General features: G+C 33.0%; 1 protein-coding gene across 3 annotated transcripts in view; it reads right to left on the bottom strand.

Annotated features, from left to right (window-relative positions):
• Positions 1 to 25,778, bottom strand: part of LOC129234532 (polypeptide N-acetylgalactosaminyltransferase 13-like) — a 92,702-nt gene that overhangs the window by 57,623 nt on the left and 9,301 nt on the right. For all 3 annotated transcript variants that reach the window (XM_054868546.1, XM_054868545.1, XM_054868547.1), the window contains exons 4-5: positions 18,354 to 18,523; positions 1,744 to 1,951 (exon numbers count right to left, since the gene is read on the bottom strand). In XM_054868546.1, the coding sequence (XP_054724521.1) occupies positions 1,744 to 1,951; positions 18,354 to 18,523 (378 nt within the window). The remainder of the gene's footprint in view (positions 1 to 1,743; positions 1,952 to 18,353; positions 18,524 to 25,778) is intronic.

Raw genomic sequence — 25,778 nt, 5'->3', positions numbered from 1 at the left:
GTATCAAATTCTAATTTCAATAACAAAGCAACAAACAGTTTTTAAACTTTCATACTTTGCATTTCCTCATAGATATGCATGGTTTACCTAAATAAAAATTTTCATTGAAATCTGTGACATTTCAGCCACAGCTGATTTGCTCATTTCGCATGGAATGAACCCTGCTTTGAAATTATTGAGAATGGTTTTCATGTTTTAAGAGACCATCTTGTGTTGTTTCTTGTAGACTCTCTTGTGTCACTCTGAGATTGCATTGTTAAAGAGCCCACAGAAAAGATATTTGTTGATGTGAGATATTTTTTTTTCAAAAATAGTATGTATTTTTAAGACGTATCTATGAAAGTATACTATGCATTGAGCAGTTGAAATGTGTTTCTAGCAGAAGAAAGTGATGAACACTCATTGAATAAACACATTTAAAATATGAGCGTAACAATGAATGTAAAATACCACGGCATTTAGTAAAAATCATGCTGCCACACCACTGCACGAGCCTCTCATAACCGTTGTTACACAGAGCAGACAAGAATGAAATATTTAGCCTATATGAGGTTTACGTCTTTAGTTAAAATTAACCACGATTCTTCATCAGTTTTTTTCTGTTTCGAAAAAACCGGTAAAGGCTTGATGAATTTCTAATTATTTAAAGAAACGGAAAACACTTGCTCACATCTGAAAATATGTCGAGTCTCTTCAACCATAACGGAGAAACAGCAAGATTCTTTTTTCATTAACATTGGTTTGCGAATTACGTAAATTGAATTTACTCCTTTTTTATCTTTCCTCTCAAAAAATTTGGGGGTGCAACCGCCCCTTCTTCACCCCCCTATTTGCCGCCCTGATAAGAAATATACACAACTGAAGTATTAAAAGAAAAAAATAATAATAAATTTTAAAAAAAAATGGCTTGAAGAGCACCCCTCTCCAGGCTCCAAACTAACTTGTACCAACTTGCACATCTATAAGTGCTAAAGGGGTCCTGAGCATTGTGAAATAGCAGTTTTGAGTGTTTGAAAAGTCGCTTTCAAATTCGTGGTCTCTAGTAATATGTTTTGCTCTTTAGCTTTGGGCTTATATTGAGTTGAACCTAGGACTTTTCGCTAAAATAGAAACCCTTATATGTGCCGTTCTAATTAGTTTAGAAAACTGGAACAAGCTTTATTTGATGGAAGAAAAAAAATCTCTTTTGAATGATATAGAAAGTTAAAGGATGTAGGAAATCTTTCATCCCTTTAATAGGCATTTTAAGTGAAATTTCAGTTTAAAAAATTGATTACAAAAAGCTAATTCAAAAATTTAAATAAAAACTCCCAGGTGCAAATCCCCGGGGCTCAAAATAATTTTGTACCAAATTTTAAGGTTGTAGGTGCTATGACGTCTTCTGGATGCAGACTCGCCACAGACTTCCTTTTGCAATTTTTTTCAACATTACCTTTTTTAATTTCTAGAGATATAATTACCCTATGTGACTTTTAGAATGACCCACTAGGAAGTGTTCAGAATAATCAGCAAAAACAGGAAGGTGGTACCACAAAACAAAAAAAAAGTTGAGGAGCCTCTGATGTGAGCCTTGATATTTATGCACACATTTTGCTGTTTTGAAAAATTTGTATACTTGGAAGTTATGAATGCCACAAAAGCTATTTCAAAACAAAGCAAAACTTATGTAATTATGCTGCTCAAATCTATTTTTAAACAACAACAAAAAATGCACTTTTTGTGCAATACATTTTTTTTACTCACCGCTTCTTTGAGACATGATACAAAAGAGGCTCCAGCCAGCCTATTGTGCATTCACAATGGGCATCTAAGAACGTAAGAACATCTCCAGTTGCTCTTTCAGCACCCATGAGACGAGCACGTATGAGTCCAGTTCTGTTTGAGGAGTGTACTATTTTCACTGGCACCGGCAAATGGGACACATATTCTTTCAATGGTTTATCTAAAAAAGCTGTCTCAAATAGAAGCAAAAAGCTACTTTAGGCAAAAAAGTGTTTTCAATTGTAAATCAATTAGACACAGGTATCTTTATATTTCTCTTTTATGTTTTTATCCTCACATATATAATAGCGAATTCACTGATCGAGAAACGCTCCTCATGTCATCAAAAGTGAAACTTGCTCCGCGGCATGATGATTTAAAAATTAATTTTGCTTATGTTTGACATGCAGGGAAATGCTTTATTTTGACAGGGTTGAACTGATTCCGGTCACTTAACTGTTTTACTAGAGACTATTGGATCTAAAAATAATAAAGATTGGTCAATCTGACTTTTCTTCTCCAATGACACTTGTTGAGAGTATAGGAAAAGAGCCCGGGGCCCTGCTTAGATTATAGGTGACTGAATGCCATAACAGGTATAGAATTTTTCCGCTACCGAATATAGAAGAGGAAGGTGGAAATACTGCGGCACCCACCGTTTATTACCTTGATGGATTTTAATACAGTAAAATTAAGCCAAAAAATGGCCAAACCTAAACATCCAAAAAAAAAAAAAAAAAAAAGCTGAAACGTTGCAAATATCTTCTTACCCTTCCAGCAAGAAGGGGTAAAAAGTCCCAGCACTTTGAGCCTCGGGTTTCGGGAAAAAGTTGGGGGGGGGGGCGAAAAAATCCTCTTTTTTGAAATAAAAATAATTTCTATTACTTAAAAAAAATGCTAATTAATCAGGGTGCACAGGCCGGGGGGGGGGGGGGGGGGGGGGGGGGGGGGGGGGGTCCATGGCGCAGATTGCGCCATCGGAATTTTTAAGGCAGTTTTTTCAAGGGGTATTTCTTTTTTTTTTGAGGGTTTTTATTATGGATGGGTACTCCTTCCCACTTGAGGGGTGCGCCATCGCTTGGAGGAGGGGGGGGGCTGAATTTGTATTCTAAAATCAATGATTGCAGTGAAGTTCACGAAAAAATTTCACTGATTTTAAACTTTTCCGAAGTGCAAAATGCCGCACAATAATATAGTAATGTCAGAAGGATGATTCTAAAAGATCAAAGTGAACTCAGTAACCAATTTAGTTGAGACTGGAGTTATTCAACTGTTTAAAGCGCTGGAATGATATCTAAAACAAAATCCCTGTGGAGCATTAAAAAAAGTCTGAATTGACTGAAGTTTACCTCCTTCTTCTTAATTAATACCTCAAGTTTTCTATAATCTTTTGCCATTATCGTAAAGGGGGATAAACCGAAACTGCCAATAGTGAGATGGATAGTGCTGCAATTCTGCACCCTCTAGGTCAGTGGGGGTTCTCGTTTGCAAACACCTAGCCGCCTCTTTCTTATGCAGCTGGTTATGTGAATTATGCTAAATATGCGCACATATGCTTGCAGCACTATCTGAAACTTTTGAGTACATTATGAGATAAAAAAAATTTGATAAAGGTGTTACATCAGCTACCCAAAGATTCAAGGCAGTGAAAAATTTAGGTGGTCCAGAACATGTAGTGATTCAACGATAGAAGGTTCTTGATGAGAGCAATGAGCAATACAATATTAGAATGCTAAATACTGCTTTTCCCTCTCTACGGGTACTCAAGTTGGTAGTGGTGTTGCTCGCCAATAATGATCGGTCGCTGATAATAAGGGAAAATATGATGAGGCCTTTAACGTTGGAGTAGTAACATAAAAGGATATGGAAGGCAAAACATTTAGTGGCTTTTCTTTGTAAAGGAGGTATGCAGTTATGTCTCTAGCTTCTGTTATGAGAGTAGTTACTATTAAGCCCAAACCATCTTTTACACCGAATGGTATGAACAGTAAAGATGGAACAACAAATTGCTAAAATCGTACACTGATCCTCCATCAGTTTCTTGATGAATCTGGTTTCAGAAGGAAGGAAATCCTATATCGTTAAAGTGTTAATATCTGAAGCAAAATATCCATCCACTGTCACAAAACATACAGCTGGTGTCACACATGTTATAGACGGAAAATACCTTCTCGATTGTTTTCTTTTTTTTTTCAGTATTGATCTGCAAGCTTCAAGGAAATATGCCAGCAATGCAATGTATATGTCACTTGTAAGTATGGGAAAGCTAGTATCATTTTTGATGGGTGCAAAGAAGGAGAAAGCATCACAGAAATATCTGCGTTCTATTACAACAGCCTTCGGGGGCGGCATTTCAGCATTTTGCTTAGGGAGTCGAGTTTCTTGAACATGAATTTCCTCAGTACGGTATAAAATACATATTGGTTAATAAGAACTGATAATTAAATGGTTTTAATGTTAAAAATAATTAGGTTTGTAAAGAACAATTAAAATTTTTGCGACCGAAGCTTTAAATTAATTTTGTTATAAGTTATCTCATAAAATATCTCGGTACTAGTTTTTATTTTTTAGTAAAGTTTTAATCTGCTATTTTTGGAGTCAGGAAGAACAGAAAATTTTGTAACTATAGTTAATCAATATCCAATGACTTAATTTATTGCCAGTATAGCTAAAGAGGAAGGTCTTGCTTTGCCTCATTGCGCTTTTGAAGGCTCTCTCTAACCTCCGAAGGAATTCTCTAACCTCCTGAGACACAGAAGTCAAAATTGGTTGACGTTCAGTTCTCCTACAACTTTCTGGTTGTATGCGGAGTTTTTTACACTGATGAAAAGGCTCCATTATTGTAGCCTCGAAATAGCTATATGCTGTATTTTCGTGTAAATTTGTGCTTTATTTATGTTGGTTTTTCAATTTAGTCACGAAAGTCATCATTCAAATGACTGGCCTGATTGAAACAGTCAAAAAAAAAAAAAAGGAAGCAAGAAAGTTATGTCAAAAAGCATATTTATTTTAGATTTCTCTCTTGAAAATAACCAAGAAAGCTTCTTAAATGGGCTAGTATTTATTTTGTGTTGTTAGTTAGTAGTAGTTATTTTGTGTTGTTAGTAAGTTATGTCAAAAAGCATATTTATTTTAGATTTCTCTCTTGAAAATAACCAAGAAAGCTTCTTAAATGGGCTAGTATTTATTTTGTGTCATTAGAAAGTATAGTCACAATTCACAAAACAATTCCTCTTCCCTCATGCTATTGCTTGTAAGTGTAATATTTTCTTCTTCACTTTCTATAACCGACCTACATAATATTGAACTTAAAACCAATAATAAAAATATCTCACTAAATCCTGTCTCCATTTCTTGAGAAACTGAATTGATCAGTTTATTCAAAATATTGATTTAATATTTTGACTAAAACTTCATCTGGGTTTTGTCACCTCTTCTACATTGGCATACAGTAAAAACATGAAAAGTGATACATGAAAAGTTCGGTCACAAAGTTCCACACCTGGTTCAAGTATGCATCAGTGCAAAAATTACTAAGAGTCTTTTGTCAATCCAAGAATTAAGATTAGCAAATTACATTTTTTATGATAGAGTGTAGCATTTGTCAAAAAAAGGCTCTGCAGTGTAAATAAAGTAAACAAAAAATTCAAACAAAGGCATACATATTAAAATGACATCAAATTTATTTATCAATGAAAAGGTCGCTTTCCAGTAATTCTTCCAGGGGTCTTTTATAGATTTAACTCTTGAAGACCATCTTGTGCCACTCAGAGATTGTCAAGTAAAGAGCCTCAAGATACATTCAGGGTTCATACTCTATTTGGATAAAAAAATTCCATGACTTTTCCAAGACTTTTTCATGATTTCAATGAAAATTTCCATGACCTCATTACACGAAGAGAATAGCACTATTTAATCTCAAACTTGGTAATATTTGGAAATGAGCATTAGCAAAATGTCTATATGAATGCCACAGCCTCATTGAAGCACTTATTCGTAATGGAAAAAATATAAGTGCACACTTAAAAAACTATTCTTATTTGTCTTCAACATATAAATTTTTGTAAAGTAAAAATGCAGTGAAACAAATATGATGATGCTTATTTTTTTAAAAAAAAAACAGGCAGAATGATATTGAATGGGACAAAGGTTGAATGAGTCATCACTAAGTTTCAATAAATTTGCTTCAAAAGTTTCCTTTTAGTGTCAACAGTGCCTTTAATCATCCATGTAACTTGACAGTATATTGGTTCTTTAAAGTAAAGCCACATAGTTTAGTTCTTTATGTTTCTAAACCAGATCTTTTTTGAAAAAATCATTCAGTAATGAATCAATCTTCTGCTTCAAAAGTATATTTGTTTTGTTTACAAATTTGCATATTTTCAAATGCATATAAATTAATAGGTTCAGAAATTCCAGAACACTTGTAATTCTCGACATTAAACGTAGTAGTGGGTCGCATGGATTAGTTTTGCGTGCTGTATTTTGGGCACTACTGTTTTAGAGCATTAGAATTCCTCTTTTTCTGTATTCTATCGCCTGACTTATAGATCTTTATTTTCTAAAACATTCAACAAATTAAGATAAACTCTGATAAATTTAATAATAAAGTCCTTACGAGTGATGGAATCGAACTTGCATGCAATTGAATTACTTTTTTTTGAGTGGGCGTGGCGAAACTAAGAACGTGAAATTTTGCTACTACAGAATATGAAACATAAGAAGTGTTGAAAATAACAAAAAATTCAAAATAAGTGATGCCCAGACAGTAAAATCACATCGCAAAAAATGGCAAGCGGCTGCGACAGAAGTGGATGCAATGAGATTTAAAAATTCAGATTTGATTTTTGAAACGTGCAGTTTTTCACTTTTAATAGCTTTTATGTGCTATACTGTTAAATCACTCAAGATTTTTAACCCGTTCGCACCCAGCGTCACGCGGACGCTACGCAACAATTCCTCTCTTATCAGCCCAGCGGCACGTAACCGCTACGCGCTCTGATCGACGCTGACGTCCCAGCGTCACATATACGCTTTCTCGAAACGGAACGAATTAAATGAATATTTAAACGATAAAAGATGGCGCTAAATGGCTATAACTTTGATCTTATTCGAGTCACATGGTATTTGACCTTCATGTACAGGCTTTAGTTTTTTATTTGGGCCTCTCAATGGGATAGATTTTTTTTTATGTAAACATCAGTGAATCACTGATCTGCGCATATGATTTATGAGGTCTCAATTGCTCTTGTTTATATCTTTATTTCTCTTTTTTTGTGACGAGTAATTGAAAAAGATATACATCTAGCTGAATAAATTATGGGGGAGGGGAGGAAGGTTAAAATATTTTTGCGTATGTGTTCCAGACTTTTGGGATTCCCCGTTCGATGAGAGTACATTAATGATTTCAAGCGGCACTTAAGTTTATGATTATTTTTGAATCCTTTCTGATATTGTTCTTCTTTATTTATTCTTTTTCATTTGGAGACTGGAACATTGCAATAAAAATGGTTAGCGAAGTGAGTGAAATAGAATGTTTTCGAGAGAATTATGAAACAATTTTGAGACTTGTTGCTTGGGAATTGAACTAGTTTAAATTCGTTGACCTAAGTTGTTTTAATTAAATTTACATAAGGAACATATTTTTTTGCTACATTTCTTTTTCTTTGATTGCACACTCACGATGTCTAACTCTAACTTTGTTTTTGTGCACATATTATTTAACTTTGTGCACATACTTAAAGTTTTAGTATTCTACTTATATCACTCCCTTCTAATAATGTAATAGTCTTTATATTAATAATTAGTAATTAGTAGTACATTGTTACAGCAAATTTAAAATTTCAAGTCATTATTTTGAGATGCTGATTTTATATGAATATTTTTGTTCAGTTAGGCTTAACTGCTGTAAATGCTCGGGCCGATGGCGGCGTTCCATTTCGGAACGTCCGGTCCCGTAGCTGCGCTTCGTTTTCCATGCGCTGGTCCTCAAGGGGTTAATGCTCCTTTAGCTACTGTTCCTTTCTCTTTGTCCAGGACATTTTTCCATGACTTGAAAAAAAAAATTCCATGACTTTCAATGAAAATTTCAATTTTCCATGACTTTTCCAGGTTTGAAATTCTGTTAATTTTTTTCCATGACTTTCCAGGATTTCCATGACCCTTACGAACCTTGTATGTGAAAGTATTTTTTGATGTGTGATGTGTTTGAAAAATAGCATATCTTTACAAAAAGTTTCCATGAAATCATATGATACACCGAGTTGCTAAAATGTGTTTCTAGTACCTGGCATCAACGAACACTTACCAGCTAAACATTAAGTTATAATACTAGCATAAAAATTTATGTAAGAAGACATGGAATTTACGCGTAAAACTTGCGCAGTCTCTACACTGTACGAGCATCTCATACAAGATGCATCATCATAACATAGATTACTCAATTTTGAAATATTTAACCCATATGGAGAGATTACTTCTTTAGTTAAGGCAAACGCTTATCCTGCATCAGTTTTTTCTGTTCTGAAAATTCAGGCAAATGATTTTCTAAGATATCTATATTGAATTTTCCCATTTTTATTATTCTTACAAGGAGAGGTTACGGTCTCGGAAATTCAGATCGGGATGAGATTTGGCAGATTAGTAGTATCCCTTAAGGGTACTCTCAGGGTAAAGTAATAAAGCGCACTAGCCATAAAATTCCGAGAAAACAGCCTTTAAAGATTTACGCGCAACTTATTAACTAGTAGAGATTGTCCGTAACCAAGCGCCCGGCGGTCATGTGGGCAGCGCGCTGGGCTTCCATGCTGTCGATCCGGGTTCAAATCCACTGCGAGTGTTTTTTTTTTTTTGTTCATTTATAAAGTAACTGTTACAGCTTTGTACAATTTGAATTGAAGATAATGCGAAATTTTTAAACACGTAAAGCACTTGAATAGAGAAAATGGAGATAAATTAAATCGATACAAGTTAAAATTTGAATTACAACGGCTACAAAATTACTGTGGAGCTTAATTTATAGATGATTTTTAACAATATAGTTGTTATTTATATACATACACCAGAATGATATTTATCATAAAAACATGGAAAACAAAAACTGTTTTGATATCTCGCACAATTTATAAAGGAAGATTGCTTACAGGATCAACTTTTTTGTGAAAGAGTCGTTGGAAAACATACTTCATTTACATTCAGGAAAATTTCTCTTTTGTCAGAATGTTTAGAAGTATACCAGGTATATCGAATCATTTTATCAAAAATTGGCGATGACAGTTGATGGACAATTGATTGTATTTTTATGCAGTCTTCACGGGCATTTATTTCTCTATTATTTTCAACGAAAAACGCGCAATTATGTATATTTTTTACTAAATTCTTTACCTGTCTATAAAAATAGACGTCGCAAGGTTGAACAAGTGGAGTACATTTTGGTGGAATCCCTTTAACTGAAAAGTTGGAGATTTTTCATCATCCTGGAAAATTTGGTCGTATAGTTCAGGTTTTGTTTGTCCTCCCGAAGAGTCGATAATCAATAGAAATTCTTCCTTTCCCACATAAAACTTCAAGCAAACGGTTTAAAAATTCGATGTATAGTCTTGTCGTTACCTTTCCTGATTTCGAAGATGTTAATCTGACATTTTTATATTTTTGTTAGTATTTATCAATTGTTTTTTGAATTCGGGGGCCAAAAATACCAGTTGCTTTTTGTAAAAAAACAAATACAAAGGGCAGAACTTTTCCAGACAGGGTAAAAGAATATTGAGCTGTATATGAATGCATTGCTCTATTCATGTCGTGCCTTTTGACGAAAATAGTTTTACTTCCCTTTCGAGCCAAAGTCCTGTTGTACGCCGACTGATACTGACATCCTGGAAAAAGGAAATGGGAATTAAAATATTTTGTCAAAATCAGGCGCGGATCCAGAGAGAGGGTTGTGGGGGGGGGGGGGGGTCATGACCCATCTTTTAAATGACCAAATAAAGAATAAAATTGCATTTTTGGGACATATTTTGAAAAAAAATTTCCCATTTCGCACAAAAATTACCCTTTTACCCCTCCCTTTCCGAAAATGACCTCCTCCTAAACCAGAAGCTGGATCCGCCCTTGGTCTGAAGATTGTAAAATAAGTTTTTAATTACTTACCAGTTTGGTCAGCATTGATAACATAATCGTTTTTGAAATTCGGTATCAACTTTAACGTCTGGATTACAAAAGTGTCTGCAGAAGCCAAAGTTTCTTCGATCGTCGCAGTTTCTCTTTTTGAAACAAATTTTGTGACTTTTCGCTGACGAATGGCATGCTTCCTTTTGAAATTTTTTTACCCAACTGTCAGATGTTTTAAATTCAAAATCTGTAAACTGTCGTGCTGCTGCTAAAGCCCACTGTTGCAAGTTCCGAGTAGTAACTTGTTGATAATTCTCTCGAGCTTCTAGAAAACGATCATATGTCCAAGAATTGATTACATCGTATTGATCTAATAGATTTCCTCCTTTTTTTTTATTTCTTTCTCCCATTGCGATAAATATTCATTTTTTTTAACCTTTTTTTTGTAAGGTTTGTAGATTCCATGAGGGGTGAGCCGTTGCTATGTTCACAACTTTAATTTTGTAATCGAAAGGAAGATGCTCTACCTCTCTTCTTTTTTTCTCTTTTGGTTCGTATTCAGCTGATGAGCTTTGAATTTCGACTTGCTCAAAAGGTTCCTCCTCACAGTTTTCATTTTCATGAGCAAGTTCGTCATCAGTTACAAATATTTTTTTAACCAGCATATCCATAGTACGTTCATAAATTTCATCGCCCATTAACACTGCTTCATGAGAAATTGAACTTGATGATTCTGCTGCAATCAAATGGTTTTCAGTAAGCAAGCTCTCGTAATAAACGACCGCATCTTTTAATCTCTGCTTCAACAATTCCTTGTGCAATGAATTTTGATCCATTTTGCCAACAGATTTTATTTGCAGGATTACTTCAATAACCGACCATTTCGATTCACAATATTTTAAAAACTGAAATCCTTTTTCACGGTATAGAATGTTCCAGTCTAATATACAGTACAGACGATAAATAAATTTAATGATGAAAACAAATATGAACATTGCAAACAATAATAGATGGAAAATAAAGAGTTGAATATTCAATGAAAAATACAGCAGACGATAAATTTACAAATAACAGAATCAAGGAGCAAAACCATTGCTCGTTAAGTACGGTTAGGTTTTTTTAAAATTTGACTACCTGCTTATATGCAATACAACAACATTCTTACTCATCCACAAAGAAACTGATTATGTTTTTATTGCAAAAATCATTTACTTCGTCAAAGTTTATAATATCTAAAAATGTGTAATCACTTGTTTGTGAGAATAGTAAATAGAGTTTTGCAAACTGCAAAAAGCGGTAATAGTCACTTTATAAATGAACAAAAATGAAAAAACTCGCAGTGGATTTGAACCCGGATTGACCGCATGGAACCCCAGCGCGCTGCCCACATGACCACCGGGCGCTTGTTTACGAACAATCTCTACTAGTTAATAAGTTGCGCGTAAATCTTTAAAGGCTGTTTTCTCGGAATTTTATGGCTAGTGCGCTTTATTACTTTACCCTGAGAGTACCCTTAAGGGATACTACTAATCTGCCAAATCTCATCCCGATCTGAATTTCCGAGACCGTAACCTCTCCTTGTTAGTGAAAAATTTGGAGTTGCAACCGCCCCCTCTCGCACCCCCTATTTGCCACCCCTGACAGCCTTCTTCTGCTCTATGAGACTTTCTACACCTCATACCTTGTGCTTGCTCTGAGGGGTTCATTGGATATAGTGAATGTTTGATAAGTCTGAAAGTGGATTGAAGTGTTCAACTATTCGCACAAACTGTGTTAGACATAGCTGTAACAATAACGATTTTGCCGAGGATCTAGATTCCAAAAAAGATCTTGATAACGAAGACTTTTTGTATAAGCTTAGGAGAAATCATTTGAAAACTACAGTTCTGACGGAGATTTTATTTCAATCTGATGATGTATTTGAGGCCATGCATGTTATAACACAAACTAAAAATTTTGATTTTAATTACTGCAAAAAAGTGATATAGTAAAAAGGAAAAAAAAAAAAAACAGTTCAGCGTAACTTTTCAGACTATTTAATCGAATGTGCCATCAGAAGGGGGTGAGGGGGATCTTTTAGTATATTATTTCCTTTTGGGAGGTGAGCTACTGTTCTTGTGGGGTGGACAGTCCTGATTTAATGCATTTTAAATTTGCATGAAATAATACTTCTACTTGAAATGGAAAGGGGAGTGAGGGGATTGGGGTATTATTTTATTTGGAGGGGGGATGCTGTAGCTTTGGGAGGAGGTGCACCATTGCACTTGGAGGATGAACATACTTGATTATTAACTTTAACTTTGAATAAAATAATATTCCCACTTGAAATGTATGGAGGAGGTGGGGTGTTGCTTCGTTTTACTGGGATAGGGGGACTCAGTAGCATTGGTGGGTTGTGTCATCCCTTTTGGGAGGGGGGGGGGTAAACACCTTTAATTTAATGCTTTTAAATTTAGTATGACATAATATCCCTCTTGAAATGTACTCTAAAAATTCCGAAAAAATACTCAAAACAGCAATTTTTAGATGCCCCCCATTCCGAAACCTGACGCAAAAAGGGGTGGGACTTTTTACCTGTTCTTATTGGGAGGATAATAAACAATTTGCAACAGGTTTAAACTTTTTTATTTTTTTTTTGAATTTAGGGTCTGACCCCTATTTTTACTGCACTATTTGACAAAAGGGTATTTTCAGATACCGCTTTCTGAAGAATCTAAGAAGTATGCGGCGTTAGTGACTCCGTTTGAGTCTCATTCCTAATAAAATGGTTTTTGGCCTAGTCAACTCTTAATTTTATTTGTGTAAATTGATGGTACAAGTTGTAGAAGAAATGAAAGAGTATGCGTTACCATATATTTACGACATTGCTATATTTTCTACTAATTGGGAGGAACACCTGAAGCACGTTAATGCGGTGTTGTGTAGATTAGGAGAGGCGGGTTTAACAGTGAAACCCTCAAAGTGTACATTTGCAAGGGACCATGTAATTTTTCTTGGTCATGAGGTGGGGGTCCAGAAAAAGGTCTCCTATGAGGTCAAGATCAAGGCAATTAATGATTTTCCTACACCTAAAAACAAAACTCAAATAAGATCATTCTTAGAAATGGCGGGATACTATTACAAATACAAATGTGACGACCAGCAACAGGCTCTGGGCCCAGCTAGGCTGGTCCTAGTCAATTAATTAGTCCCCAATGAAGATCAATGGCCCTCTTAAAGCTATCCACTCCCTTGCTCATTACCGCCTCTTCCAGTAAGCTATTCCAAGTGCCCACGACCCTGCTAAAGTAGTAGTTTTTCCTGATTTCCAAGTTAGCCTGAGATTTAAATAGCTTAAAACAATGACCCCTTGTCCTGCTTTCCCCGCAAAAATTTAATCCATTTACATCTTTCATTTTGATAAATTTAAATAACTGAATCATGTCCCCTCTGACTCTCCTTTGCTCCAGGCTATACATGTTAAGCCTATTAAGTCTGGTATCATAATCTAAATCTGAGAGTCCCCTTACTAATTTAGTTACCCTTCTTTGAACCCTTTCCAATACAAAAATATCTTTCTTCAGATAAGGTGACCAAAACTGAACAGCATACTCCAAATGAGGTCTTACTAAACTCCTATATAAAGGCAGAAGAACTTTCTTAGATTTGTTTGAAATAGATCTATTGATAAACCCAAGCATTTTGTTGGCTTTGTTACTAGCAATACTGCACTGTTGACTAAACTTGAAGTCCTGATTAATAAAGATACCCAGATCCATAACATTTTCTGTCTGATTTATGACTGAACCCTGTAAACGATATCTCATACGTTTATTTCCATGACCTAAGTGTAGCACTTGACATTTCCCTACATTAACTGCCATACCCCATTTATCTGCCCACTTAGTAATATGATCTAAATCCTCTTGCAGCTGTTTTACTTGTTCTTCATTTTCGACAATCCCCATAACTTTTACATCGTCAGCAAAACAATATTAGAATGATTTCCTCTCACAACTACTCTTTGCTTCCTACCAGTAAGCCAATTTCTAACCCAAAGTATTCTAGATACATCCCTAAGTATTTTGTTCCTGCAGTCCCTTTAACTAATGCCTTGAAGGGAAAAGAATAGAAAGCTGAAATAACTTGGACTGCAGAATGTGAAAGGGCATTCAAGCAGTTGAAAGATAAATTGAAAGAAAGTCCCGTGCTTTATGCACCGGACTATTCCAAAGAGTTTATTTTGCAGACTGATGCCAGTGGTTTAGGAGCCGGCATTGTTTTGTCTCAGATTTTTAATGGGGAGGAACATCCTATTCTGTATTTGAGCAAGAAGTTTACGAAAGCTGAACAAAATTATAGTACCATTGAGAGAGAGAGAGAGTTAGCGGCTATTGTATATGGTTTTATAAAGCTCAATCACAATTTGAACCATCAGAAAACGATCATACAGACTGAACACGTCCCCTTGAAGCATTTGCATAAGATGATGGGTAGTAATGCGAGACTAACTAGATGGTTTCTAAGTCTCCAACAACTTGATTTCAAGGTTGATCCTAAAAAGGGCATTGATGACGGAAACGCTGATGCTTTAACTAGACTATGAGCAACAGACATGTCCCAATTCTGTTCATCAAGAATGAACAAATGAATTTTTTTTCCTTCTTTTGTCATAGTGTGTATATTACAATTTTATTGTTTTTTTTTTATAGACCTGAGGTCGTGGCTGATTTTCTTATGTGTAGGGAATAAATATTTCTTTGACGTATTGGTTAAATACAGTTGTATCAAAATGAGTATAATGAGTTAATGATTAATTGGAATTTTGTGTATTTATTTTATTATTATTATTTTTTAAAACTTTTGAATAAAAAAAAAAATGTAATGATAATAATAATCAGGTGAGGTTTTTCATGGCACTTTTGGAGTGGTTTTGAGGAGAGATGAGGCAGGTTTGAACTTGCTGATGGACTATGTGTGGTTTCGAAGTTTAAAATTTCAAATCTTCTAGACTTCTCTTCAAATCTTCCTAAGGCTTCTGTGAAAAGGAATTTTTGTTTGATCTGGGAGACGAAGTCAGAACTCTGTGGTGTGAGTGGGAAAAGAGCTGCATTTCTCGTGTACCTGCGGTACTGAACAATTTTTTACAAGTTCAGAACTGCGTTCCAGAGGCAACTGTTGTTGTGCCTTATCATTTACATACAAACTATACCTACTTTCCTACAAAGTCCTCTGTTTGAGGCAAGGTGTCACTGAAGAACCGTGTAAGTTCATTTTGGTGAATATGACTGTAAATAATCGTACACGCAAAAGCTCAGACTACACAAAAAAATTTCTAGTCTTTGAAAAATGTGTTGTTACTTGGCAACGCGTAACACAATCATTATCACTACGCCACAAGGTGTTATCACCCACCGTCTTTCGCTTTCTGATTCAATCATTACGATTGGCTAAGGGTGGAGGCATGGCGAGGGCAGCTTCAAGCGAGCCTGCAGCTCTCAAAGCTGTGCACAGTGCTAAAATTAATGGGATTTAAAGACTTTCTGGTAATGTTTAGAGATACACGGGGAAGGAGGAGGGGGGGGGGGGGCTCGATGTTTGAAAGCTGTTGTTTGTTCTACTTTTTTTTTGAAATGAAATACAAAACAATATTTTTGTTAATAATGTATTTATTTAATTACAATTTTTCGGGGGGGGGGGGGGGAGGCAGCCCACCCTGCCCATAGTGACCAGCCGCCCCTGGATGCTTCATCTAAACTGCTTATGATTGAAATCATCATGTGCTTCAAGAAGAAAGTGCCAGAATTTTACTAGCCAATATTAACCTAGATTTTGTACCTAATGTCACAGCTTTGTAAAACAAATAGGTCTCATTTCTCAAAACTTATTTTTCCAGTCTAATTTGTACCACTTCTTCATGGTGGACCAGTTTAAAAAAATATACAATTGATGAAAGTTTCACCAACCTTGCTTGTTCTTTGATGCATTGTCTATCGGCTCTTCTGTTGCAAGAATATTCTAAAGTTTCTCATTTGTGTGTTTTAAATTGAGAAACTTTTTACATTTTAGAAACCACCTTTTCTAAGAGGCAACTGCAGGGTCCAAAGAATGTAACATTTGGTTTTGAATAGGGATAATATTGTAATTAAATTGTGCTTTGGTTAACAACTGGTTGCTTTTTCCATACATTTCTTAATGTTCGTCAATAATTAATTTTTTGCCATTTTGTGAGTTTTTGCCAGTTTCTTCCGCAAATGTGGCAGAAAGTGGTTTTTGTCACGTCATTTTTAACCAGTTTCTACCAGGATTTTCAACCGCCTTGGCAGAAACGTGCCAACCCTGATTTCAATGCACTAAAGAAGAGCAGTTCAGAAACATGTAGAAGTAATTTTGAATGCAATTTGTGCTGTACATTGTTTTTTATTTATTGAGTATTTGTAAAAATACTCAGGTTTAAAATTTGTAAACAATATGAATGAAATATTAAAACAACAATTAAAATAAGTTAATTTAAAGAAGCATGCATTAAAACAACTTCCAACTTTCAAAATACTTGAAACACTTGGAGGAAACAAAAGGATTGAAATTTCAAACATAGCACGGCAATTTTCGGTGAAGCATAAATCCAGTGTTTTTTCCAAACTCAGAGGATACCCCCTTTGGCAAAGGAAACTATTTTTTGGCACAGATTTGGCACTACTGCATGAAAAACATCTAGTAAAATAAGTATTTTTTTTTTAAATCAGAAGTACAGGACAAAATATTTTTATCAGGAAAATCAGAAATATCAGGACAACTATGAAGTTTGTTTCAGTCATTGATGCTTTTTTTAGAGGTAAAATAATAAAGTACCTACTGCATGCCATTACGAATAAAGTTTGAGTTTTTTATTCATACACGTTGAATTTCTCTGCAAGATTGTGAGGAAATTACAAGTCACGAGTTTATTAACAGCAATGAGAAAACTTTATGTCATAAGTTCACTTTGAGAGGGACAAATACAGCCCTGTTTTCTTTCTTTTTTTTTTTCAGATGACCAGCTCTTGATTTGGCACTACTGCATGAAAAACATCTAGTAAAATAAGTATTTTTTTTTTAAATCAGAAGTACAGGACAAAATATTTTTATCAGGAAAATCAGAAATATCAGGACAACTATGAAGTTTGTTTCAGTCATTGATGCTTTTTTTAGAGGTAAAATAATAAAGTACCTACTGCATGCCATTACGAATAAAGTTTGAGTTTTTTATTCATACACGTTGAATTTCTCTGCAAGATTGTGAGGAAATTACAAGTCACGAGTTTATTAACAGCAATGAGAAAACTTTATGTCATAAGTTCACTTTGAGAGGGACAAATACAGCCCTGTTTTCTTTCTTTTTTTTTCTTCAGATGACCAGCTCTTGTTAAGTGTAACCAAACATATATTAAATAACACAGGGTGTACCAAAAAGTCTTTAAGTTACAAACTCATAGAAAAAAAAAACAAATTGTCGTATCAATATGTGGTTTGCGCCATAATACATTATAGGTTCAAGATTTTTTTATGACATCGTAAAAAAAGGAAAAAAAGTGTGATTATAAGTAATTTACATTGACAGTTGTATTGTCCCAGTGTGAAAAAAATTCTTACTGTGATGATATAGCAAATACTTATAGTCATAAGGATTACTTATAGTTGTAATGTTTTCTTTTTTTTGTATGATGTCACAAAAAATTCTTGAACCTATGAAGTATTGTGGTGCAAACCGCATACTCATATGATAAGTTGTTGCTTTTCTGTGAATTTTTGAAATGTGTCAAAGACTTTTCGGACACGCTGTATAGTATTAATGTATCATTATGCAATGAGTATTTCATTTTTAAAACATAAATTATTTTAAAGTTTTTCCTGAGATGTAAGTTTTTTTTATTGAATAGCTGTATGATTTGCTGTCTTTGCGTACTTGCAGATATTTTAATTTTACAACTACAAATGTTTGCTTTGTTTTAAAATTTTTTTAAAATGAAACTGTTTTTAATCAATAAGATCTTGCTTATCAGAAAAATAAAAATTGTATTAATAGTTAATATTTTAACAAAAATAAACTGTTTATTAACATTAATCAAATAATATATAGAACCAGTGGCGTACATAGCATGGGTGACAATTTGTGGTGTCACCCTCCCCCCCCCTTTCCGGAAAAATTTTTAAATTTGGTGTTTAAAAAATGCATTTTAATTTTATATTTTTCAAAAACTTGTAATTTCACTTTGGGTGTCACAGGTCAGTCTGCCCCCTCCATAGTGATGCTACTGTATAGAACTTACATTATTTTAAAAGTAAAACCTATATTTAGTATGTTAAAGAAATATTCACATTTTTTTTCCCCTGCATGCAGGAAAAGGCTAGCGAGGGTTATTGAAAGCCTGGTGAGCCTTGAATTTTTCAGCATGTGGGCTAATAAAGGGTAATATGGTATCTATTTCAACTATTTAAGATTCCAAGATAGGGAGAAAAACTCTTACTTCTGGTACTTGCATCATCAACAAGTATTATTTCATTTATAAGATGATTAGGAGATCTATCAATGACACTATGAACAGTTCTTAGTAATGTTGACCAAGCTTCATTATGATACACTATAATAATGCTAGTAGTTGGAAGCTCATGCACATTGTAAAATTTGTCTTTACACCTGGAAAAAAATACATTTTACTTAAAAACCTAAAATCAAGTTTTCAAATGAGCTAATGTATGACATGCACAAGAGAATAACTAAACATATTATAAACATTGAGTCATTATGTTAAGTGTGCTTGAAATTTCATTGACAAAAAATATTACGGAATTAAATAATAGTAATTTTGAACTCTTACAGAACATTAAACAGCATAAGTTTTTGGAATTAATAAAACATTCTCACTCCACAATAGGAATTTTAATAAAAATATGCTAACAGTAATTTTCACAAAATCATAGCATTTAACTACTGATTTTTACTGTTATTTGTTAATTTTTGTCCACAACAATTTACTTGTTACAGTAGGATAAGTTTCCCTCAAATATTTAAATACAGTTTTCCTTAAATTATTTTTTTGATACAGAAGCCCTGATACACATTTTTTTTTACTTATAGAAATAACAGATGCATAAACTGACATTTTATCAGAATGCAATCAATTGTATCAAAATATACTGAAGAATAAGAGTATGCATGGCAAAATGTAAGATCTCTATCTATTTTCTATCATTTTATAGACAATATGAGTGATATTATTACAGGGGTGGAAAATCAAAAATTCATTTCTGTAACAGCAAAAATGCCAATTTTGTATCAGAACAAACAAACTTGTATCAGTAAAAAGTTTTGTGTAAGAATGATCAGTTTTGTATCAGGTGAACCCAAGGTTTCGTAACAAAATGTTTAATTTTGTACAATGTCACTACAGTTTGAAGCAAATACAAAACATTTGTAGTAAAAAAGTACATAAATAATTTTTAAAACCCAATTTGGTAGCAATATTGTAATTTAAAAGTGTGAATTACTTTTAGTAAATGTACAATTAATCCTAATGCATACCTAACTAAAATCTTAATTTAGTTCTGTAGTTATTTGCCAACAGTTGATAGGTCACATTTGACCATGCTCTACTTTGCCGATCATGATATGTGTTTAGAGGGGTATTTTTCTATGCCAAAATTTGTTAAGGGGAAAAAATATGAACTACCAAACATGATATAATAAAAACAGGGTTCATACTCAATTTCAGAAATAAAGTGAAGGAGTTTTGGAGGAGTTTTGAAGGGGTAAAATGAGATTTTGAAGGAGTACTAATGGGTTGTCATTAAATGATGTTGCACTTTTTTTCAACATATTTGACCAACTTCCCCTTTGTTACAAAGGTTCACACACCAACCTACTCCTCCTCTTGTCACATGTCATATTTTTTTATAAACATATCGTTATAATAACTTGTGATGTTACATTTTGTCACAACTTCGTCCCCCCTTGTCACAATTTTATGAACCCATCTCCTCCTCAAGGCATGACATCACTTAATACAGTACATCTACTTATGCATTTTTAAATATTTAAATAATAATTAGACAACCTGACTTTTGCTGCTGAGAGTGTGTTGGAGGGAAAAACAATAATCATAAAACTTGAAAAAATGACCAAGCACCATTTAAGCATTTTTTACTTCACTTATGAAATGTCTTAGTGTCATCTAATAATATTTTAACCTTCAACTTTTATGACTTCTGATTAATTTGTAAATCACATCTTTATGAAAAAAAAAAATAAATATGAAATTACTATCCCTTAAAGAAATCACCCTTATACAATCCCCATTGCGACAAAATTGTCAACCAAAGTATTTAAAGTTACTGTCATAGAGGAAGGTTATGTAGTCTTGAACTAAAAAAGAAGGAGTTTTGAAGGAGTTAAAACAAAATGAAGGAGTTTGAAGGGCCCTTCAAAAAAATTTCCTAAATGAAGGAGTATTGGAGGAGTTTTGAAGGAGCGTACAAACCCTAAAAAATTTTCATATAATTCTACACCAAAACTTCATGATTTTACACATCATGTTTTGCTTTCGCTCTCCTGAAAAGATGACAATTTTGAAATATCAACTTTTGGCAAAAAAACCACTGAGTTGTTTCTTAGCAGTTGTTGCTAACATTTGCATACATTTATTTATAGCATTACATGGCCCAGAGAACAACTAAAGGATTTCAATTTAAAAATGTCTTTTGTAAATTTATTACATACAAAGTCAAGAGAGAACAAAAAAAAAAAAAAAAAAAAAAAAAAAAAAAAAAAAAAAAAAAAAAAAAAACAGAGGAGGGAGGGGGAAGAGATGCTGGTACGAAGATGTGAGATTCTTTTTGACTTAGGTTAAAAAAAAACTAAAGGAAAACTTTTTTTTGAAACAGATTAGTTGATTTGAAAAGTAAAGTTTTTGGGTGCAAAAAACATTTCTTTTAACAAAGATTTGAAAATAAAATAAAGTTTAAAAATCACATGTATTAAAGATAAACTAAGAAGAAATAAAAGATTTTATATCCCAATATGTCATGAATATAATTTAGAAACCATTACATTGATAAATTACTCACACATACACAACCAAACTTATAGAACCTGCTTATATTTTCTCATCTTGCATCAATATCTGAAACTTTACTTTTAATACTTGAATTAATAGATCACTCTTGCAATGACCAATAAAATTTCAATAAAATAAAATAAAATAAACAAATAAATAAATAAATAAAAGTTCCTCAAGCTTTAAAGACTTTTTCAGTATTTAGACCATTGAAGATTTAAAACATTCTTAAAAAAGAAGCTAAAAGTGTTTCAAAATTTTAATTAACAACTACTGAAGAAATTATTCACCAACATTTATATAAAAAGAGAGTTCACTGATTCTTTTCATTCAGGCAATAAATAAACATTACTTTTAACCAGGGCCGTCCGAAGAGCTGACCGCACACGGGGCGAAAGTTTCCTGGCGCCCCCCCCCCATACACACAGAAAAATAAAGTTAGTTATAACATCAGTGCATAGTACATACTTGAATTTTTTACATATTGATAAACAGAACAATCAAAGGGCTATGCAAAATATAAATTAAAACACAAGCAATGAATCTATTTTTAATATTTGTGAGACATTAATGCCCCAAAAACTTTTTGAAAAACGGAAATGTTAAAAATCCAAATATTTATCTAGTAAAATGTTATCCCACTAGATAAAGAACAAACAATTAAAACTGAATTGGTTATTCATATTGCTCAAACTAAGAACACGAATATAATTTGCTGATTATAAAGAGAAAATGTATTTATCGAAGTAAATTACATCAAAATTAAATTTCGATCTGGACTCATACAATGATTCTTTTCAAGAGATTTTTGGTTTTACTTGTACCAATTTAATATCAGCTTTCTTATATGTTACAAACAAAGATGTTATTCTTTTGCATCAAATATTTGTAAGTTTTAGGGAGAAGCCTACAAATACTCAACAACACCGAAAATCGCTCAGAATTGAGTTTTTGGAGCTCTAATTTCGAAAAATCACTGGAATAATATTACAAAATATGGCCTTACAAATTGCTTTTAAGAATTGAGTTTAAGAAAATATTTGTCCCCATGCCGCCTTTCTTTAATATCACAAGCAATGGGTTTTTCAAACGACACTTACAAAAAATTTAAGTGAGATAGCCCCTGAAAGTAAAACACTGCTTAAATTTTTTGACCATAATTTTGAACAATTCTCCTAGGAAATGCTACAGATCCTCCTATCCATAAAATCTTCAAAGCTTGTCTAAAGCTGCGTTTTTGAAACTTCAATTTCGAAAACTTCAGGGGGGGGGAGGAATTGATTTCAATCTATTTTTAAAAAATAATTCATCGGAAACAAGGCTCTGAGCTCCCTCCCTTACCCTAACGTCAATAAACATGGCCTACAATAGCGTTTTAAGGCCAAAATTGCGTTTTTAAAACTAAAAGTTTCAAAATTTTGGCCGGAAACCCTTTTGCATTTTTTCCTATTCGATTAATAAAAAAAACATTTTTTTTCACAGTGCCCCCTTAAAAAAAATTTCTCATTACGTCACTGCATGCAGGGGCATAACTCGAGCAAATTTGGTGAGAACTATACAAATGAGAAGTGCCTTTTGTTTGATTTTAAACAGTTATATTCTCAGAAATTGCATCTGTTTCAATGATACAAAGGAAATGAATGTTTTGGAGACTGAGAGACAGGAATATTTTCGTGCCATAGGAAAAAATAGAGAACCAATGCAATGATTCTCTATTTTGTGTGTCTATGGCTGCGTATTTATGATACCTGAAATGAGGTAATTTTACCAAGGGGGCCTTTTTATACGAAGAGGGAGCCTCAAGGCGCCCCTCATTTCGTGCGAATATAGTCATGTTCCGGCGAAAAGAGGGGCGCCTTGCGGCGCCCCCTCATTTTGTAACGCCTGGGGCGATATCTCCGCTCGCCGCCTCCCTTCGGGACGGCCCTGCTTTTAACTTTATTAAGCACTTCATTTTCAGGAGTAACATTTCATTGGTTGAATAAAAAAAATATATAAGAAAAAGGATGTGGACTTCATTATACTGTTTTGTATGTCGATTTACACTTTACCTGCCATGAATATTGTCTATTTGATTGTTAAAGATATCATTGATCAAATTAATGAGTAAAAGTGAAGAAAAGAACTAATGATTTAATGAAAGGAAATGAAACAATTTGCATTATGTTTCACTTCGCTCAAAGTCGAAGTGTATTTTTTGAATAGTTTGAATTTCACTTGGTACAAGAGAAAATTTTCTTACAGTTAATGTATTAAATAATCTGTATTTTGTTTTATAATTTACACATAATAGATTCAGGTACGCTTGACAGCAAGTACATAATGTCCTAAAGAAACTACTTTTTCAAAAATATTTAAAAAGAGATGGCTGCAGGTATGTGTGGTAGGAGATTATACTGCTTAAATGCAGTTTATTGAAAAATAAATTTTCATATTTTTATGAGCTCAGCTCTTAAGACACTTTTTTTACATACAGTAAAACCTGTCTACAACGATACTGTTGGGATCAAGGAAAATATCATTATAAACAGGTTTATAGTTACAGACAGCATCATTATACACAGGTTTCACTGTGTATTATAAGTAGGGAGTAAAGTGAAAAAATTTAGAGAATTTACTTTTTTTCAAAATTAACGAAATACGCGCTGAAAATTACGGTACTAACGAAAGAACATTTTCATTCCTTTTTTTTTATGGGGCAAAGTGAAAAATAATATATTTTTCTAATGAAATATTGTCTATTTTATTGTTAAAAATGTCATTGATCAAATTAATGAGTATAAGTGAAGAAAAGAACTAATGATTTAATGAAAAGGAAATGAAACAATAAACGAATAAATAAATAAGTTAATGTATGAGGAAAAGTGAGTCATAGAATAAAATTGTGAATTATAATAAAAAAATTCAGTTAATGGATGAATAAATAAGGGAATTATAAAATGAAGGATGGTAAAGGAAATAATTAATGAATAAATATGTAAGTGATTTGATAAAGGATTGTATAAGTAAATGAAAAAACTATTTCACTTTGCCACGCATGCACTTGACTAACTGTAAAGAGCATTTAAAATATAAATTGGTATAATATTAAGCAAATAAATACTGCACCAAATATTAGTAGGTCTAAATTAGTATTTAGAATGTTAACAATAAGAACTTTATCACTGAATTATGAAAAAACTAGTTTTTGACTTATAACAAAATATTACAATATGTCAGGGCTGCCAGTCAATTTTGGAAAAAAAATTACTTGTGTTTTCCCTTTGAAAATGACACATTACAAACGAGTGAACACTGATGTTTGAAAAAGAAAATTAATATCTTGATAATAACAACACAGGCAATAAAATCAAAATAAATATTTTAATAAATAAATAAGGGGAAATACATAAGAATTTGTAATAACTGAAATAATAGCATGGTGATTGAATATGTTTAACTTTTTCTGCAAGGTTTTTTTTTTCCTTAAAAAAAAAAAAAAAAAAAAAAAAAAAAAGCCTTTTTTTAATTATTCATTACTTGGACCTAAAAGTGTAAAAGTTAAACAGAACAATGAATATTTACGACTTATTTCTTACACTTTAAATGAAATTATCATGAAATTCAAGATACATGTTAAATGAAACAATAAAAAGATTAAAGTAAGACAAAACAACGTTAGAAGAAGCACAAATTTGTAAATTACAGCAGACACATGTTTCGGCGTTACAGGGAACGCCTTTTTCAATGCAAAAAATAATGAGCTTATGGATGAAAAGACATCCGACAAAAGCTTTTGTCGGATGTCTTTTCATCCATAAGCTCATTATTTTTTGCATTGAAAAAGGCATTCCCTGTAACGCCGAAACATGTGTCTGCTGTAATTTACAAATTTGTGCTTCTTCTAATGTTGTTTTGTCTTACTTTACTGTTCAGCACAAAGGTATTTATTTATCTTAATAAAAAGATTGTTTTTAGGATCAACATTTTAAATATTTACTTTAAAAAAAAAAGAAGCAAAATTACTATTTTTTATTTTACCTACTTTATTTCTGAACTTCATTAATATTATCAATACTATTATTACTATTTATTTATTTATGTTTTGGTAGTTTATATATTTGGACATTGATTTTTGCAACTTTAAATTAAAAAAAAAAAAAATCCCTGTATTTTCCGGGTTTTTGAGGAAAATTTCAAAATTACCTGGATTTTCCCTGTTCTTTTTTTGTTGATTTTTGAATTCCCTGTGTTTTCACTGTTTATAAATTTTTGAAAATGGCTTGTATTATGATATTTGATTTTTAGAGACATTTTTTCTTGACTGGAGTAGACTACATACGTTACTACATAGTTAAAATATTACTAGAGAGGTGGCACTAAGAGCAGAGTAAATATTTCCCCATTCCACTTTGACCTGCTATTACACTTTTCCCCACATTTTAAGTTTATTCAAAACATGAAATAATTATAAAATAAGAAATAAAATAAGCCAATTTAAAGTAACATAGGTGAAAATAACTTCCAACAATTTCAAAATTGTTGAAAAATTTACAGGATGCAAAAGGAAATTTACAGGATGCCGCAATTTTCGGCGAATATAAGCAATTCTTTACCCCCTCTTTTACTTATATGCTTCTTTTTAGCTCTCAATGACACAAAGTGAATGCAACAACTATTTTTTTCTTGTAATGAATGTTTTTGGATAATAAAATCACACTTTTGGCGCAGTTTGGCGCAAAAATCGCGAATTTGACTGTTTTGTATCAGGTTGCATCAGAACTTGAAAATTGGCGCAGATTTTCCACCCCTATTTTTACCATAGTAAGATAAAAATATAAAGTATCTGACTACACCATT

Source organism: Uloborus diversus, chromosome 1 (genome assembly GCF_026930045.1).
Source record: "Uloborus diversus isolate 005 chromosome 1, Udiv.v.3.1, whole genome shotgun sequence".
Taxonomy (NCBI): domain Eukaryota; kingdom Metazoa; phylum Arthropoda; class Arachnida; order Araneae; family Uloboridae; genus Uloborus; species Uloborus diversus.
The sequence above is the reverse complement of the archived record's forward strand: the minus strand, read 5'-3'. Positions and strand labels throughout refer to the sequence as shown.